This window comes from Podarcis bocagei, assembly GCF_964188305.1.
Source record: "Podarcis bocagei genome assembly, chromosome: 10".
Classification (NCBI taxonomy): domain Eukaryota; kingdom Metazoa; phylum Chordata; class Lepidosauria; order Squamata; family Lacertidae; genus Podarcis; species Podarcis bocagei.
Genome location: NC_138135.1, coordinates 74,709,352 through 74,727,181, shown reverse-complemented (window position 1 = coordinate 74,727,181; position 17,830 = coordinate 74,709,352). Strand labels below are relative to the sequence as shown.

The 17,830-nt window shown below is 41.4% G+C and overlaps 1 protein-coding gene across 5 annotated transcripts in view; it reads left to right on the top strand.

Annotated features, from left to right (window-relative positions):
• The window catches only part of CACNA2D1 (calcium voltage-gated channel auxiliary subunit alpha2delta 1), a 366,139-nt gene that overhangs the window by 250,609 nt on the left and 97,700 nt on the right, over window positions 1–17,830 (top strand). For all 5 annotated transcript variants that reach the window (XM_081210645.1, XM_081210644.1, XM_081210643.1 and 2 more), the window contains exons 7-9: window positions 1,146–1,277; window positions 10,081–10,150; window positions 15,014–15,064. In XM_081210645.1, coding sequence (XP_081066771.1) covers window positions 1,146–1,277; window positions 10,081–10,150; window positions 15,014–15,064 — 253 coding nt within the window. The remainder of the gene's footprint in view (window positions 1–1,145; window positions 1,278–10,080; window positions 10,151–15,013; window positions 15,065–17,830) is intronic.

The following is a 17,830-nucleotide window of genomic DNA, read 5'->3' as shown; positions in this document are numbered from 1 at the left end:
GAAAGAAAAATATTCAAACAGTCTTGCCAATAAACACATAAAGCTTCGTTGTGCAATAGTAGTAAAAGTAGAATGGTACAAAATACAGCAAAGGGTAGAGAAATAGTAAGTAGCACCATTTCAGTAAGGCAAGGTAAAGGCCCCCTGATGGTTAAGTCCAGTCAAAGGCAATTATGGGATGTGGCGCGCATCTCGCTTCAGGCCAAGGGAGCTGGCGATTGTCCGCAGACAGCTTTCCGGGTCATGTGGCCAGCATGACTAAACCGATTCTTGCGCAACGGGACACCATGTCGAGTGCCAAAGCACATGGAAACACTGTTTACCTTCCCGCTACAGCGATACCTATTCATCTATTTGCACTGGTATGCTTTTGAACTGCTAGGTTGGCAGGAGCTGGGACAAAGCAACAGGAGCTCACCCTGTTGCGTGGATTCAAACCGCCAACCTTCCGATTGGCAAACCAGAGGCTCAGTGGTTTAGAGCAGTGTTTCCCAAACGTTTTTGGACAACGGCACACCTGTTAGCCGGAAAAAAATCTCGCGGCACACCACCATTAAAGCCCCGCCCCGTGACGTCAGCGCGCAGCGTCACGCCGGGAGGGACGCACAAAAGCGAAAGTTTTTTCCCTCCCCCTTGCCGGGGTGGAAGGAGGCAGCAGAGCGAGGGCAGCTGAGGCGGCGGCGGGGAAAGGAGAGGAGGAACGCGGCACGGCGGCGAGCTAAACTCGGAAGGAGTAACCAAGTGTTAGACGGTTGGGAGGCAGAGATGGGCTGCTGAAGGCAGAACGGAGGCGACCCGTTCTCCCGGAGGTTGATTTCTCTGAGTCTCGGTAGAGAGTGTGTCCGCAGGAAGGGATCCTCCCTTTTGCGCGCGCTGCCCCGCCGCTCGGCACCACCACCGCGGAGCCGCCCCCGGCTCGACGCGGATCCTCGCCGCCGCCGCCGCCTCTCACCGTCCGACTCGCCCGCCTTCCTCCCACGGCACACCAGCCGATGTCTCACGGCACACTAGTGTGCCGCGGAACACCGGTTGGGAAACACTGGTTTAGAGCACAGCACCACCTGCTCCCCTCGTTTCAGGATATGGTATGTAACAAATGTAACCATGGTTTTGCAGTACCAAATTTCTTTTTTTGTCTTTTTCAGCTACAATTGTGTTGAATGAACTGAACTGGACCGGAGCTTTAGATGAAGTCTTTAAAAGGAACAGAGAAGAAGACCCAACCTTGCTTTGGCAAGTTTTTGGCAGTGCCACTGGCCTCGCCAGGTATTACCCAGGTAATTTGCAGTCCTGAAGACATAAATTTGTTTCAGGGCACTACCTTTGTCACTCCAGTCAATTCATATAAAAATCACCACACATTTTAGCAGGGCAGGCAAGAGAATACAAATTAGCCATTCCCTTGTGTAAAGTTGGTGAAGTTGGAGCTGGGAGTGTTAAAAGTGTTGTGAGAAGAGAACTCATATTCCCAAAATCTAATTAACTCCGGGCTGTTCCCTAAAAGAGAAGAAATATCTGGTGGAGTCTTGTTTGAAAATTTCAACAGACATGTTGGCTTTTTATATAGGTTGCAGTTCTCTGTATAAGGGTTTGCATGACAGTTGCTTCCTCTAGCCTTGGGAGTCCTTGAATCAACCACTAGGTGCATAATTTTACTGAGTTAAATTAAGAGGAAGCGCTACTGTTTCATTGGGAATGTTTGCCCTTATGAACCGTCTTCAGTACCTCTGAAGATGATGACTCTGCCACTGGAGTTCAAACTGATTAATACAGAGAGAAGGGTTTTGTTTTATGCATGCATCTGTCCTGCTCTTTAGAGAATCTCATTACTGTACCATAGTAATTAATTTAAGAGGGTGTATTTTTATTTCTTTAGGCCACTAGTAGACTTAGTTCAATTAATGTATTCTGGGAGAGACATCTAATCCAGTTAGTTTAATGCTTCTATAAAGCAGTTTCTAAAAAAAGAAAATAAATTAAGCAATCAAATTTTACTGAACACTAAGAGCGCAATCCTTTGCATATGTACTCAGATATAAGTCCCACTAAGTTAAATGGGGCTTACTCTCCAGTAAATGGGAATAAGATTGCATCCTAAGTGTTGATGTCCTGCATATATACTATACTTAGTACTTTAGTTTCTGGTGCTAATTTGGCTTCTAAAGTCTATCAGGTTTTTACAGTGTCCAGTTTTCATCATTGCAGGCAATGGTTTTTCAAATTTCTTTGAGGCTCAGAAACCAAAGAAAGTCCTGAGATCAGATAGTGGGTTTTCTGCACTATTTTCTGCACACTTCTTTCCTCAACCCTTCATTATGGAATTGGGGAAATTAAATTTATGCTTATGCACAGAATTTACATAATTCCCAAGCAGTGTTTCAGCTTCCTTGAAATCTAATTTGAGTTTCTCTAGTGGAGGAAATTTGGGGGACTCGGAATACAATTAGTCCAGCTTATTGTTCAATCAAGTGTCCCTTTTTGCATAATAAAAATATTGTACATCTATCAAGTCCCTGAACATTTTGAGCCCAATAAATTGTTTCCTTCTCTATTTCTGTGTGTGCCTCCAAAGTCTGCTTTTCTGTGCTGTGTACTGTGAATAGCTTGCAGCCCGCACTTCTTTCCAGGTCCCCAATAACTTATATACTGCTTGATTATATCTAATATATGCAGAAACCCTTGGCAACAGTGTACAATTAAAATAGGGCTATGGACTTCATTCACTTTTTGCCTAATAACTGAGCAATATAAACTACCCATGCATCTCAAAGCTTTCTGTTTATTTTTCTTATTTATTTATACATCTTTATCTGGGTTGTTTTTTTTAAAAAAAGTACTCAGAAGGAACACAAATATTAAAGACAGATAATTAAACTAAATGAATGAGTGAAATCATTTAAAAGCAATTGTTAATGAACTCCTCCATCAAAGGACTATCAGAAGCAATAAAAACAACCACAGGACACCAACATTCATTGGATATACTCCATGCAACTTGTGTGGTTGGGGACAATTTTAAAACCAATCACAGAGCCAAGGTAGCACCCCAAAAATGCCACAAAGTGTGTGTTGGGGGGTAATTTGGGTGCTACAAGGTATCATTTATTATGTGGCCAGCATGACTAAGCCGCTTCTGGCGAACCAGAGCAGCACATGGAAACGCTGTTTACCTTCCCGCCGGAGGGGTACCTATTTATCTACTTGCACTTTGACATGCTTTCAAACTGCTAGGTGGGCAGGAGCAGGAACTGAACAATGGGAGCTCACTCCATTGCGGGGATTCGAACCACCGACCTTCTGATCAGCAAGCCTAGGTTCTTGTTTCTAGCAACTTTCAAATACTTGAATGTTGACTGTGTGTTTGTGTGTGCAAAACAAGACTTGCTTTCAGTAATTCTGAACATTTTGGTTGTTTTCTTTCTTTTGTATTGAAGAAAGTATAGCAAGCAGAAAAGCTCTTTCTGAGAAACCCAAGAAAACATAGCTAGGGAATTTATGTTCTCATTAAAAAAGCTCTCACGTTCAACCAATTTTCCTTTTTTTTTTTTAGTACAGGTATAAGTATTTTATAGAGAAACATAGTGGCATGTATTTTTAAGCCACACAAAGACTTGCTTTTTAATTGTTGTTATGACACAAGTTGTGTGTGTTACCGGTATTTCTGTTGTTTTTAATGCACATAATCTTGACATCTGACATTTCTGCATGGAAGTCAGTGGAGCAAGCTGTAAACAATGCAGATAAATTTCTGTAGAAACTTAAGGAAACTGCCAACTTGCAATCTTAACTCCATAGGTGGGCTGAGGAAAAGGAGAAGAAACACTGGAATAGTCTGCATGCCCCTGCTGTTCCAACAATGTAGAAGGATAGAATAACAAATATATTGAGAGTGAGCCCCCACTCAGTAATAGTAGCCAGGCTTTTTGGCAAGCATGTTACAAGTTTTACCTTTCCATGATTTTTATGGTTGACTTTGGTAGGATGCTTTAATCTTATTTTTGTTCACTTCTCTTTTCAATAATAAAATAGATGTAAAGTCTAGAGTATGAGATATTACTACTTTAGTGTACTTATATATACAGTACTGCTATAGAATGTGCTTACCTGTCTACTGAAGGTGATGAGATCAGAGTTCAGCTCACAAGAAGCAGGCAGGCAGGTGTGTAGCAGTTGCTCTGTCACAACCAGGCTCAAGGACTTCTTGTCTCTTGTCTTGGAGTGACAGGGCTATGTGGCTGTCCTTAGTCCTTCCTCTTGTGGCATGTGTGACACAGATTGTCCACCTCCATGCTGTAGAGTTATATTCTTAGTTACGTTTAAGAACTCCAGCACAGGAGTTTAGAGGGTTTTCTTCAAAGAACTATGAGTGGAAAGGAGGTAGCCATTTCTTCTGTTTCACAAACAGAAATCACATAGTGGTTTGATAAGTTGGTTCTGTAGGAAATTTTGTTTCCATTTTTGGCAGAACTTGCACTAGAGCCTGCGTAAGTGAAATAATATGTCTGGCGGTATTTTCACTTGTAGCACAATGTTAAATATGGCACTTCTGTGAGTGGAAACACACACACACACACACACACACACACACACACACACACACACACTTGGTGTAGATCATAACACAATGACATTTTAGCCCAGCCCACCCAGCCATTTCCCATTCCTCAGCCACCCCTATCTTGGAGTGGTATGAAATTCCAGGGGTTCCAGGCACTTACACAGAGTCCATGTTTCCTTCAGAAACAAGGCACAGCGGAGACTGCAGTGTCTTTATAATATATGTCTTTACACATATAGCCTTATATAGCCTGAGCCTGTGATGGCGGGATTGCAGAGCTTTCACATCCTTTGAGGGTCCGGTTTCCCCCTTAAGGGCAGCATGGGAGTCAAAGGATAGCAAAAAGTCTTCTTCTGTGTCTCTTAGTGCAGCCTGTCTTCCCCAGCTCACTTGGAGTTCTGCCCCTCCTTCTCCTTCTTGCCGCTAACCAACTTCAAGGACCTCCCCAAGCCTACATCATTCAAAGCTGAAGCCTTAAAACTGCCCTTTTCCTCTGCCTAATAGCACCCAACAAAAAATGTGCCCCACTTCTCCTTGCCCGGCAGTCTCGCCCTCTGATGGTTTCCTTGGTGGGCCAGCTGGCTTGGCTCATCAGCATAACTAAATCCAGTTTAACCAAACTTTGGATTAATCCAACCAAAAGTTGGATTAATTCCAACTTTTACTAACCCCGGGAATTATGGGGTGGATCTGGCACCCAGGAATGTAGGGAAATCTGACCCCCCCCAAAAAACCCCATAACAATACAAAACAAACCACAGCACATTCATTTCATATATCTGCTGTACTTCTACTACCTTGAAAGGCATGCGGATTATTAAACAGCTGAGGAAACCTCACAATGGATAAGAGAAATAAAACAGCTGCATTTTGTTGCAGTGTGCTTGACTTGTTCATAATTGTTTAAAATGAACTTTGGTTCTCATAGAGAATTGATTGGCAAAGGTTCTTTCTTTCTGTGCCTCTTACATTATGTATCACATTATGCGTGTCCTTCCCTTTATGTCCAACTGATTAGATGACAACAGCACAGTTTAGCAGTTTCATCTTGAAAATCAATTACAGTGTATGGCTGGAATAGCATAAGGCCACTCCATTTCCACTGTCTAAATCACCAGAAAGTGTAGGTTTCATTTTTTTGTGCTGAAGAGATTGTCCTCCCCTCCCCAACCTTCTGCTTTGTTTCTCTGAAAATGTTGACGTCAAACTCCAGCCCCGACTGCAGCTTGATGTTTTTACCTTGAGGCCAAGTCCGGCATTGTTCAAGGCCAGGCTAAGCCAAGTAGCCAGCTTTCATCGCAGCAGTACCCGAGAAAATATCGCTGCTGGGAATAAGTTTACGACTGATGTATGAGCCTAGTCAAATTGGACTGCTGCAGTGAAATTGTCTGGGGAGGTTTCAGCTCTGTCTCCGACCATGATGGTTGTTGGTGAGCTGCGTCATAGGGTAGTAGGGACCACTTCCCAGACAGAGACAATTTGAAAAATAGGTTATTCTCATGAAAAGCAGAATGGCAAAGAGACATGTTGAAACCAATAATGTTTTTCATCAAGGAGCCCCTCTCTTGTTGAAGCTGGATCTCTAGTGAATTGGAAGGCTTGTTTCTTTTCTCCAACTTCAAACGAATGGACATGGCATTTATCATTTTAAATTATATTTTTCTTGCATCCCCAGCCCTCAAAAAAAGCAATAATGTGACTAAAGGAAACAAAATGAAAGCATACAGCAGAACAATAAATAAAAAGTCCAAATAAGAACTGCAGAAACATGATTTTGGTAGATGCCAGAGAATGGTCCATTCCACATTCCTCATCAGTTCTCATCCATTTTTTCTTAATTACAGGTGTAATTTAGATTATAATTGTAAATCAATAGTTCATTATACTACTGCAATAGGCAGCACATTTATTCCCTTTGTTCTCTTAAGACTGGTTTAAGCGCTAATGAGCTAGTATATATTTATGCAGCTCTTGAGGTCATCCAGTTACCTGCTCTTCATTTTATTTTGCCTTTTCCAGGTTCTTTTTAACAAATATTATTTATCTAATCTCGTCAGCACAATAATTTCAATAGGACAAAGTTCTACCGAGGTGTCTTACGGATGCTAACCTTCACAGATTAATTCTGTAATCTTAGGTATAGAATTTCCGTTATTACTGAAGGAATACCACACATTTAGAAGAATTTTTAGAAAGAGGGTCATTACAACCTGAATGTGGGCTAAAAGGGTCGGGACCCCCTTTGATTAATAGATTCAAAATAAAAAGGTGTAAGCATTATTTTCTTTCTTTTAAATAATATTGAAACTTGCTTTTCTGTTAAATCTTGGCTGGCTCAGGTAGCTTCCTTTGCTGAAGTTTTCCTGTCTGCTTAGGCAAATAAATAATGGATCAGCTTTGAAAATCAATTCATAATAAAATGCTATCTCTCTAAATGAAAGCCTTGCTGTGCACAGCTGCTCTTGTGTTAACTGTTACTGGCAGGTAATAGTTTTGCCTCGATATTGGACTTACCAAAGAGAGTCATTACCGTGTAGCAAGTAATAGGAGGCTGGCTGATATAAAACTCTGTGCAAAATGAATCTGAGCTCTTACAAAACGAAAGTTAAATGGGAGACCTTTGCTGGCTGCTTAGATATTTCTGAGTAACTGAGGCTTTCAATTTTACAGCTGAAGCTCAAAGACACCTTTTATGGGGAGGACATTCAGAAGGCTCTGAAAGAACATAGATAATTTACTGAGATACACAACATTGCAGGTATAGCATTATAGTTAGGGGCATGAGCTGTAAATCACCCATTTAAAATTTAACTGAGTAGTGAAAAACAGTCTTAATCATATCTCCTCAGAAGGAAGTCCTTTCGAATTCCACGGGGCTCACTCCCAGGTTAGGACTGCAGCCTTAGGCAAAGTTGTGCAAGGCCACTTTTTAGATGCCTCCCATTACATTCCTATAGAGTGTGAGAATATGTGCATTGTTTCACACATTTCTGAATCCTTTCTGCACAGGAATACTAATACCTTAGCAGATCATCCGAAGGATTCATAAAGTAATAAATGTGAAATTATTTGAGCATTTAGGAAAAGCAGCATTTAAAGATTGTCACCTCTTAACTTCAGACCAAACTCTGTATTTAAAAAGCCTTGTATCTCGTCTTCTTCCTTGCTGCCCACTTTCGCTAGTGGGGAGTTTTTAAAAATTCTGAGCTTTTCTACAGTTGTTTCAGGAGAAGAACGTCTTATTTTTTAACAGTTTCTGTCTTATAGGAGAGTTCAGTGCTGCCTTGTCAGGTTTTGGAGGCGTTTGCATCGGGGAGTGGGTTAGCCCGCTTGCGCGGAGGTCCTCCCTGCGTCTTAATTATATGCTTTGTTTTCTCGCTGTGGGAGATCCCTTTTCACCCCACCGTGGGCTCTGCCCTCAGGACCCCCCCCCCCGAGGTCTGGGTGACATACGCCTCATCCCCCATTTCTCTCTCTGACACCAGGTCTGCCTCGAGATACCAGGAGCGCAGATCCCCACCTGACTGCAGATGTGCTGTTCTGGAAGTCGACTTTTACCTTCTCCTGGCATCATGCCTTCTCTTCCAACTGGGCCAGCAAAATGATTGGCCATTGTATTGCAGATGTAAAATCAATTAATCATATAATTTCTACTATAGATGCATTGTGTCCTATACTACAGTTTTTCATTTGGGAAAATAATTAGCAAGTGGGAAATGGTGAAAGAGTTTTAGTATAATTATCTTATAAATAAAACAGAATAAAGGCATAAAATAAGCCAAGAAGTTATAGTTTAATAGATTTAATTCTTTATTGTTAGATGAATTTTCTTTAATGATACTGAAATTTACAGGAAGGCATAATAAATACCATATATTTATGGCTATACAGAGAACACCAACCCAAAGAAATTAGTAATTTACAGGCCACTGTGCTCCATAAAACATGCAATCAAACCAGTTGTGAACAAAGCTAGAAACTAGATCATGATACAACCAAAGTAAAACACACCAGTTCCATATTTATTTTATGTTTTATTATGTCTGCCTTAAATCTCTTCTGTTCAAACAGCAGTAAAGGTTATAGAACTGCCAACCTTTCTATCAGCAAGCCCAAGAGGCTCAGTGGTTTAGACCACAGTGCCACCTGCTCACCAGGCCAGGTATCACATCTCATTATAATGAAGCGGTGCTCCAGAAGAAACACGTGTAAATCTGTATCTTGAACATATGTTCACAGAAGCACAACTTTGGGGATCTCTAACTGGGAGACAGTTGCATGACACATTGGTTATTGCACTACGTTATTTGTTGTTGTTGTTTAGTCGTTTAGTCGTGTCCGCCTCTTCGTGACCCCCTGGACCAGAGCATGCCAGGCACTCCTGTCTTCCACTGCCTCCCGCAGTTTGGTCAAACACATGTTGGTAGCTTTGAGAACACTGTCCCACCATCTCGTCCTCTGTCGTCCCCTTCTCCTTGTGCCCTCAATCTTTCCCAACATCAGGGTCTTTTCCAGGAAGTCTTCTCTCCTCATGAGGTGGCCAAAGTACTGGAGCCTCAGCTTCAGGATCTGTCCTTCCAGTGAGCACTCAGGGCTCATTTCCTTCAGAATGGATAGGTTTGATCTTCTTGAAGGTCCACATACTGCTTAAGCCTGCCTTGTAGAATTTTAAGCAGAACCTTGCCAGCTATGTTATTAGCCATTTTATAATGAATATATATTTATAATATATATATATAGATATAGATATTTTATAACTATGTCATTAGCTATTTATAAATGCTGATACAGTCTTGCTTGCTTGCGGAATTAACATGAATCATCAAATGTCAATATACCTGCAGATAAAATGTCTCTTTACACAAAATAGTGGACAATAAGTAAAATGGGTTTGTGGCTGGAAATGCCAACAAAGAAATATGAACTAGTGAAATAGATAGTTGATCCCCAAACTCATACTCTCTGAACTGTAGGCTTACCGGTATATGCAGACAGTTTCTGGTACAGATATTGCAGTACATGAAAGGCAGAGAGTCTGCTATTTTATGCTAGGGAGCCAGCAGAGCTGCAGTGGGTTCATTGATGCAACAGGGAAGAAAGTTCAAATGCACATGATGGATTTGGATAATGGGAGCAGAAAATTCGGAAAATGAGAAATGTGAGGAAGATGAGAGACACTAATAATTACCTGTTTATAGGAAAGGAAACTAAGGAGCAGCAGTTTCCTGAGTTCCACCATGACCTGCAGTGGCATGGCCACAGTTCCAGACAATGACTCAGCTGGATGGGTGGTGGGTCTTCTGCAGGTTACTCCTTTCTGAAGGGGTAGCTGACAAGCTCACATGAGGGCAGGGTGCCTGATCAACTGGCCCTCAAGCCAAAGTCTAACGCCCACCCTGAGTTCCTTAGAACCCTTTAGATAAAGGCCCCAAAAAGAAAACACTTCCATTTTTGGGTAGTGCTGGCTTGTGCTTCCTGTAAAGGTCCTGTCTAACCTAAAGAATTGTTATTATTATTTTCAGCATCTCCATGGGTAGACAAAAGTCAAGCTCCAAACAAGATAGATCTGTACGATGTCCGTAGAAGACCATGGTAAGCATCGCTGTGGTGGTGGTGGTGATGTTTATTTATATCCTGCCTTTCCCCCGATGGAGCTCAATGTGGCTTCCAACTAAAATAGAAACAGCTAAAGGCATATTTAAAAATCAAGCATTAAAAGCAAAGTTATGATCCTGATGATGTGCATTGCACTGGTAGGTTGAAAATATGTATTTGTGTATGTGCGTTTGTGTGTGTATCACTTAGTAAGGTATGCATGCCAATATATGGTCTGTGATTTGAATCCTCAAATGTGCTCCTAAAGCCGATTGAACAATACAGCTTCGTTTCCCAGTCTCCCTCCTGCCTCTCACCAGCATGCAATGACCTTCCATCATATTCCAGTATGGGTAAAATTTATTCCTAGCCCTGTCAACTGGAGGCTAATAGAAATCTGAAACATAGCTCTAAGATTTCTGTAGTAACAGCATGCAAAGAGGGTGGGAGGGAGTGGGGCTGTGAAGACATTGACTGGGTCCAAGAAACGCCTGCCCCTACGTAGACTATGGGTAGTCTGGAGAGGAAAAGAATTTCCCACCATCTTGCTCTTGCCAACCACAGCTGTCCCCCAGCAACTTCCAGATTGGTGGCCAGGGGAGGGGGTGTCCTATATATCACCCATAGCTGGAAGTCATCTGGTGTTGGTGGCTGCTGGGCACATGGTATTCTTCCATCCTATCTTGACCCCTAGTGCAGGTGGGGAAAGGACTCCCATGAAAATGGGCATAGCAGCTTACACTAATATTTAGTCCAGATATCACCAAATCACTCCAGGAGTGGTTTACAGTTAAACAAAGATCTTTCCCTTCTGTCTAGACTAACTCTATCAGTCACCTAGCTACTTCTATATTGTTTGCATTTTTACTGTATACTATTGAACTGACCACCAAATGGTGGGAATGTGTTGGGGGGGGGGCGGTGGCACTAGGGGAACATGCCAATTCCCAGGACTTTTGTCCTCCTTCCTTCCTTCCTTCCTTCCTTCCTTCCTTCCTTCCTTCCTGTTGTCTCTTTCCTTTAGATATCAGTGAACTAAGCTGTTGTCCAGTCCTATGGCCTTTGTAGTAATATAAAAAGGTAAAGGTACCCCTGCCCGTACGGGCCAGTCTTGCCAGACTCTAGGGTTGTGCGCTCATCTCACTTAAGAGGCCGGGAGCCAGCGCTGTCCGCAGACACTTCTGGGTCACGTGGCCAGCGTGACAAGCTGCACACAGCGCAGCACACAGAACGCTGTTTACCTTCCCGCTGGTAAGCGGTCCCTATTTATCTACTTGCACCTGGAGGTGCTTTCGAACTGCTAGGTTGGCAGGCGCTGGGACTGAACGACGGGAGCGCACCCTGCCGCGGGGATTCGAACCGCCGACCATGCGATCGGCAAGTCCTAGGCGCTGAGGTTTTACCCACAGCGCCACCCGCGTCCCTAGTAATATGCCCCCCCCAATTGTTGCTAATGCAAAAAGAAGAGGAAGAACTAACATACCAAGAACATCCATATTAGGGCAAGTTGTCATGACCCAGTGCAGCAAGCTTTACTTTTTCTGTGGTATGGAAAGTACCAAGAGTAGTAAACGCCAATCCCACAATCCTCTCAGACCACTTTGCCTTATTTTCTTAGACCTGAATTGCAGAGGGAGATTGGTGTGATGTCACAACTTTCCCTCATAAGTATAGAAATTGTGGTTCCTCTGTCTAGCTCCTATGGGAAGCAGCTCTCTTGCAGGTATAATGTTCCAGGCCTTTCTTATTTTCCCCCTGCACTCAGCTTACTGCCCTCTGTTTCAGATGATATTTATTCAGCCCACATATGCATACTGATTTTTTGGATAGGCAGATTAAGAGAGAAGTGGGATATTAATATAGAAAATTAGTTACTCATACATAAAATAGCAAGGTGGTTTTTTTTAAGGTTTTCTGCTTGAGAAAACACAATAGTTTTATTTAGAATTCATAAACTTCTTGGCAAACTAGTCTGTACTGTGTAAGCAGTATTTATATTGAGTGGCACATGCAATAAGTGTGCTACATATGTGTTTGTGTTTGTTTGTAAAAGAGAGCAGAATTTGACTCAAACTAAATGCAGATTAGGAGATCCTCTTAGATCTTCTGTGCCTTCCATTTTATTAATCAGAAGACACATGAAGTTACTTTGAAGACTGGAAAAATTGGTGCTCTGGGAAAAGGTGTTTTGAACCTTCCCCTTCCCAAACATTCTTCTGGCTGCTCTGTAAGGACTTGAGGGGGAAAGCAGTTTGCCAGCACACCTGGAAGGAAAAAATACCACCTCCCCCCCTTCTTCCAGGGGAGGAAGGGTGTGGCATATTTGTCCCCCCCCCAAAAAAATGGTGGGAACTGCATTAGTTAGGAGAATTAGGAGGAAAGAGTTAAGAAATGATTTCCCAAGTGCCTCTTTCACAATATTTAAAGCAACTATGTTGAGCTGCTAATTAGTAAACAAAACATCAAAGCCTCAGGCCGGGAAAAGACTCAATATGGAGGCCAAATGGCCGAAATATTGGGAAATACTAGAAAAAGATGGAGATACTTGGAGATTGCAGAGTTTGGAGAAATTAAAGGATAAAGTGCGAGATTGGTTACATTATGCTCAGATTAAGGAGGTTTTCAACTTGGATAAAAAGATAGGATTCCAGGTGGAAAAATCGAAACTAGAAACAGAACTGTTAGAACCTAAGACTAAGGTACTTTCAAAAATGTACAACTTGCTGTTAAAATGGAACACACAAGATGAAACGGTCAAATCAGCTATGATAAAATGGGCACAGGACATTGGGTATAATATTATGTTTGTTGACTGGGAAAGGTTATGGACCACCGGTGTGAAGTTCACGGCATGTAATGCCTTGAAAGAAAACATTATGAAAATGATATATAGGTGGTACATGACCCCAGTCAAGCTTGCAAAAATATATCACCTGCCTGATAACAAATGTTGGAAATGTAAGGAAACTGAAGGAACATTCTTTCACCTCTGGTGGACTTGCCCTAGGGTTAAGGCTTTCTGGGAAATGATATATAATGAATTGAAAAAGGTATTTAAATATACCTTCGCTAAGAAACCAGAGGCCTTCCTTTTGGGTATTGTTGGTCAGAGGGTGTTAAAGAAGGACCGAACTTTCTTTATGTATGCAACAACAGCAGCAAGAATACTTATCGCAAAATATTGGAAGACTCAAGATTTGCCCACCGTGGAAGAATGGCAGACGCAACTGATAATAATAATTTTATTTTATTACGGCCGTAGGCCCATACAGATAAAAAACAAGACATAAATAACAGCCTGTGCACGTGGGAAAAAACAGCCACTAAAACACTACTATAACAATAAAATACTATGAGATGGAATGGCATACTACGCCTTAATTAGCTTGTGGTGCTCCTTGGCAACGCTTTTGGGTAAGGACAGCGACCAGGAACCTAGCCACTTTCAGGGTCGTATGGGTATCCTTATCCTGCAAGATTTGGGCGAGGTGGAATTTTGGTGGGGTACCCTCTAGTTTCTGTATGATTGATCCCAACAAATTTGCCCGTGGCACGTTGAATAAGGGGCAAGTGAACATAATGTGCTGAAGCGACTCCGGCGTCTCCTTATCACATTCGCACATGGCGGAGGCTTGGCCCTTTGAGAATCTATGTCTCAGGACATTGGAGGGAAAAACGTTAAACCTCGCTTTGGTGAAGGCCAGCCTATGGGCAACAGTCGAAAGGGAGGAGAGGTATGATGGAACGCAGTAAGTTAAAGTGATACCAATGTTCTGGGGCGAACAAACACCTCCCCCCAGCGTATAATTTCGCTGTAAATCGATGTCATCCAGTCTTTGGCGGATCAGTCTTTGAGCAGTGACGCAACTGATAGACTACATGGAACTGGCAGAAATGACTGGCAGAATCCGAGACCTGGGAGAAGAGGCAGTGGAAGAGGACTGTAAAAAGTTTAAGGACTATTTACAGAAACATTGTAAATTGTATGAGTGTTAACAAGGATGCAGGTCTGAAAACAACACGGCACCAGCAATTTAGTTGAAAGAAATATGAGAATATGTGATGTTTAAGAAAAAGATGAATTTTGGAGTATTATTATGTAAATTAAGTATCTAAGCATCTGATAAAAATATTTAAAGTCGGAGACATAATATTTTAAAATTACAAGATAGGAGTTGAAGCAAGGTGATAATTTGCTGCTTATAATTTTATAATTGGGAACGCAGGAATGGGAGATGTGAGGAAGTCCAAAAGGTTAAGAAAATATGGTTGTTGAATATTGGATCTCGTATCTTTTCTATTATATGTTACTTTTTTCTTTGTTTTTTCTTGTTTTTCTTTGTCTGTTGTATTTGGGTGATGGTTTTATATGTGTTTGGGAATTCAATGTTTAAAATCTTTAATAAATATCTTTTTTAAAAACAAACAAACATCAAAGCCTCATCACAAATCTTCTACATCAGCTTGCACCTTAACATTTGTATATGTGTGGGTCAGTGAAGGCAGTTTATCTTATTTAAGTTGAGCTGTTGGACTAGGTCACCTAGTAAACTTGACATAAGCATCTCTTTATCAAACGCTTTCTGTCTTTTTTTGTTGCAAAAAATTGAAAAAATTGTGTACCTAACCACCTTCAGATCTTCTTGCTTTCTGACCTGTGGTTTACCACGAAGGAAGAATGCTAAAGGAAAAAGAAATGTTTGCATGTGTTTCCTGCTGGGATACACTACAAAGGTTCTTTGATTCAGCAATATCTGGTTTTCAGCACCAGAACTTACACAGATCAAACATCAGCATGGTATTTTTTTAAAAAAACTTCCAGTCTTTCTTATGTATAAATATATGTTTTTTTTGTTTCAGGTATATACAAGGTGCTGCATCTCCCAAAGACATGCTCATTCTAGTCGATGCGTAAGTACCTAAAATTTAGGTGTGCACACAGGAAGATAGGAAAGTGTTTGGCTTTTTAACAACAGAAAAGAGGCCAGAAAATGTTTTTAAATGAAAATCTATTTTACTTTTATTTTTATCAACACATAGACACAAAAAAGGTTGGTACAGCTATCTGTGTCAGCAGAAACCAGTTAAATTGGGGGTGACCCACATCTTAAATGCAGCTGCATGTATTTTTTCTGCACATTTTAAAAAGCTGGTAACAGCATTTAAAGCTGTCAGTGAGAAGCTAGGAACAGTGCTTTTCCACTCAGAAATGTCCCCCCAACTGCCTTTTACCTGCAAAAGGCTAGGAGTACCCATATCTATTTTCCAGTGGGGCAATTTTAGTGGACAAAAATAGGATTGTAAAGCTTGACACACAGAGAGAAATTTGCAGTGGTGGAAGTTGCTTTAAAAAATAGTGTATTTTGGTCCTATGTTGCAGGCATATGTTTTCATATGTGATGAAATATGTGAGAAATGAGAAATGTGTGAAATGATGGGGACCAAAGCAGAGGATTTGTTGGTGAATTAATGAGCCCAGTTGGGAATCCTTAGGGAAGAGACTTCTTTGTGGCTTGGAATTATATTCCAAGTAAAATTTTACCAATGAAGTAAAAATGAAGTAAAATTGGTTTTATATGGGTGTTTTAACTTGGAACTGTTTAAATTGTTTGTTTATGGATAAATCTTGATGTATTGTTTTAGATATGGGCCAATGGCCGTAATAAATCAAATCAATATTCCAAATCTCTCGATCCAGTTCAGCGTTGCTGGGTTGTCACCTGCTTTCCAAGCCCCTTAAGTATTGCTCCTGCATTATTTATCCTCCACTCATAGGCAGACAGCATTTTTCTGTCTATGTGTTTTAAAGACATTTTGAATTAGAAGGGAAGCAAGTAAAAGCCAAATAAGTGAACATTTCAGGTAAAATGTTGTTATCAGTGGTATTAAAGAAGTTGTTTTTTATTGAGGAAGCAGAAATGTTTATTTGCCTTTTCATGTGTTTCTACCAGATGTTTTAATTCTGCAGTCCCAATGAAAACAATACTGTATGATGTCAGGATAAATTTAGAGTTGCCGTCTCTCACAGAGCATCTCTCATTGAGCTTCAAAGGTTTTTTGTTTGACTCAGAGGTTAGATCTCTGCATTTTAAAGTCTGGGGGCTGCGTTTGATGGAAGTAGCACTCTTCTCTCTGCAGGACTTTCTTTGTTAAGGCTGGTGCACAGGGGTTTGTGTAGAACGAAGGCTTTATATCTACACAGATTTGTGGTGGCCATGAAAAGCTATTTTCAGGTGCCCTTTGTCTCAGTGGTACATATTGCAATTGGTGCTTTTAAAAGGTAGATAAATATGTCCGTGTAGTGGGGGGGGGGGGTTGCCATTCATTTCAGTGATGGAAGTGTCTTTGAAATTGAAGTGAACGATGCTGCATCTGCCCTGCCACTGCCATTGCACTTTAGACTCTGAGTGGAAATATTTAAGATTACCAGGAGTGCCGTTTTGCATTTCATTAAGAGCGGTTTAAAAGACTACTCTTGGGTGTATTTTAGATTGAATTGCAAAGCAAGCAAGCAAACAAAAAACAGTGTGTGAGAGTATTTTTTATAATGATTTTTCTATATCCCATAATAACTTGCTATAGCAAGATTTTCCTTCTGTGCAGCTTTGCCACAGATAGCTAGTACATAGGTCAATCTAACTGTTCCTAACAGCAGTTACATACTCAGTGAGTAAAAACAAGAGCCCTGAATGATCAGATGGAAAAGCAGTCTAGTTTGACAACTTGAAGCTCACAGTAGGTCTCCTCCATTGTTTGTAACCCATCCAGTGTTACTCACAGATGCACTGACTCTGAACCTTCAGGTTTCATTACACCAAGGGTGGGGTTTCTCTAGTTCAGGCCCTTCCAACTCCCAAGAGACTGTGATCTACTCACAGTATGAAAACACTGGCTGTGATCTACCCATGAGGGGGGGGGCAAAGCTTTTTTTAGAGGGGGGCAATGAAAACTCACGCACTGTGGATCCCCTCACACATCAAATCTTATCCCCCATGCCAGTCAGGCTTCAGAAAAACCTCCTATTAAGTTCTTATTGTGGCAGGCAAGAGAGGGTATAATGAGAGACTAGTTGTCTCTTTTGAGTGTGAGTGGGTGTGTGGGTGTGGGTGTGGGTGTGGGTGTGTGTGTGTGTGTGTGTGTGTGTGTGTGAGAGAGAGAGAGAGAGAGAGAGAGAGAGAGAGAGAGAATGAGAATGAATAAGTGTACAATGTGTGTTGCATGTGCTGTGAGAGAGTGTGCTGGCTCCATGCACTATCGGTTTCATCGACGGCCACCTTAGCCACTACTTTTCTGCGCTGTGATGGAATTGGCTACAAAAGAGTTCCGTCCTCAGGCTGAAAAAGTTCCCCAATGTGATTAATATTCATCAATAGACTTCTGCATTAATTTGTCCACTCTGCTTTTGAAGCTGTCCAATTCCATCTTGAGGCTATCACTGGCAGCAAATTCCATGACTTGATTGTGAAGATACTGCTAATAAATCTCCACATATGAGGTCTGAAACATGGATGGCTCTTTGCCTTCTCTGAATGGAAATCATTGATATGTTGCTGCAAGCCCACTTCTAAGTAGTGGTAAAAGTAATTTACTAAAGTTTAATGAGAATCTACTAGATTCTACTAGCTAGTGTTTCTAGCTAGTGCTGTAATTAATGGTGCTCCTGCCTTAAGGTATAAG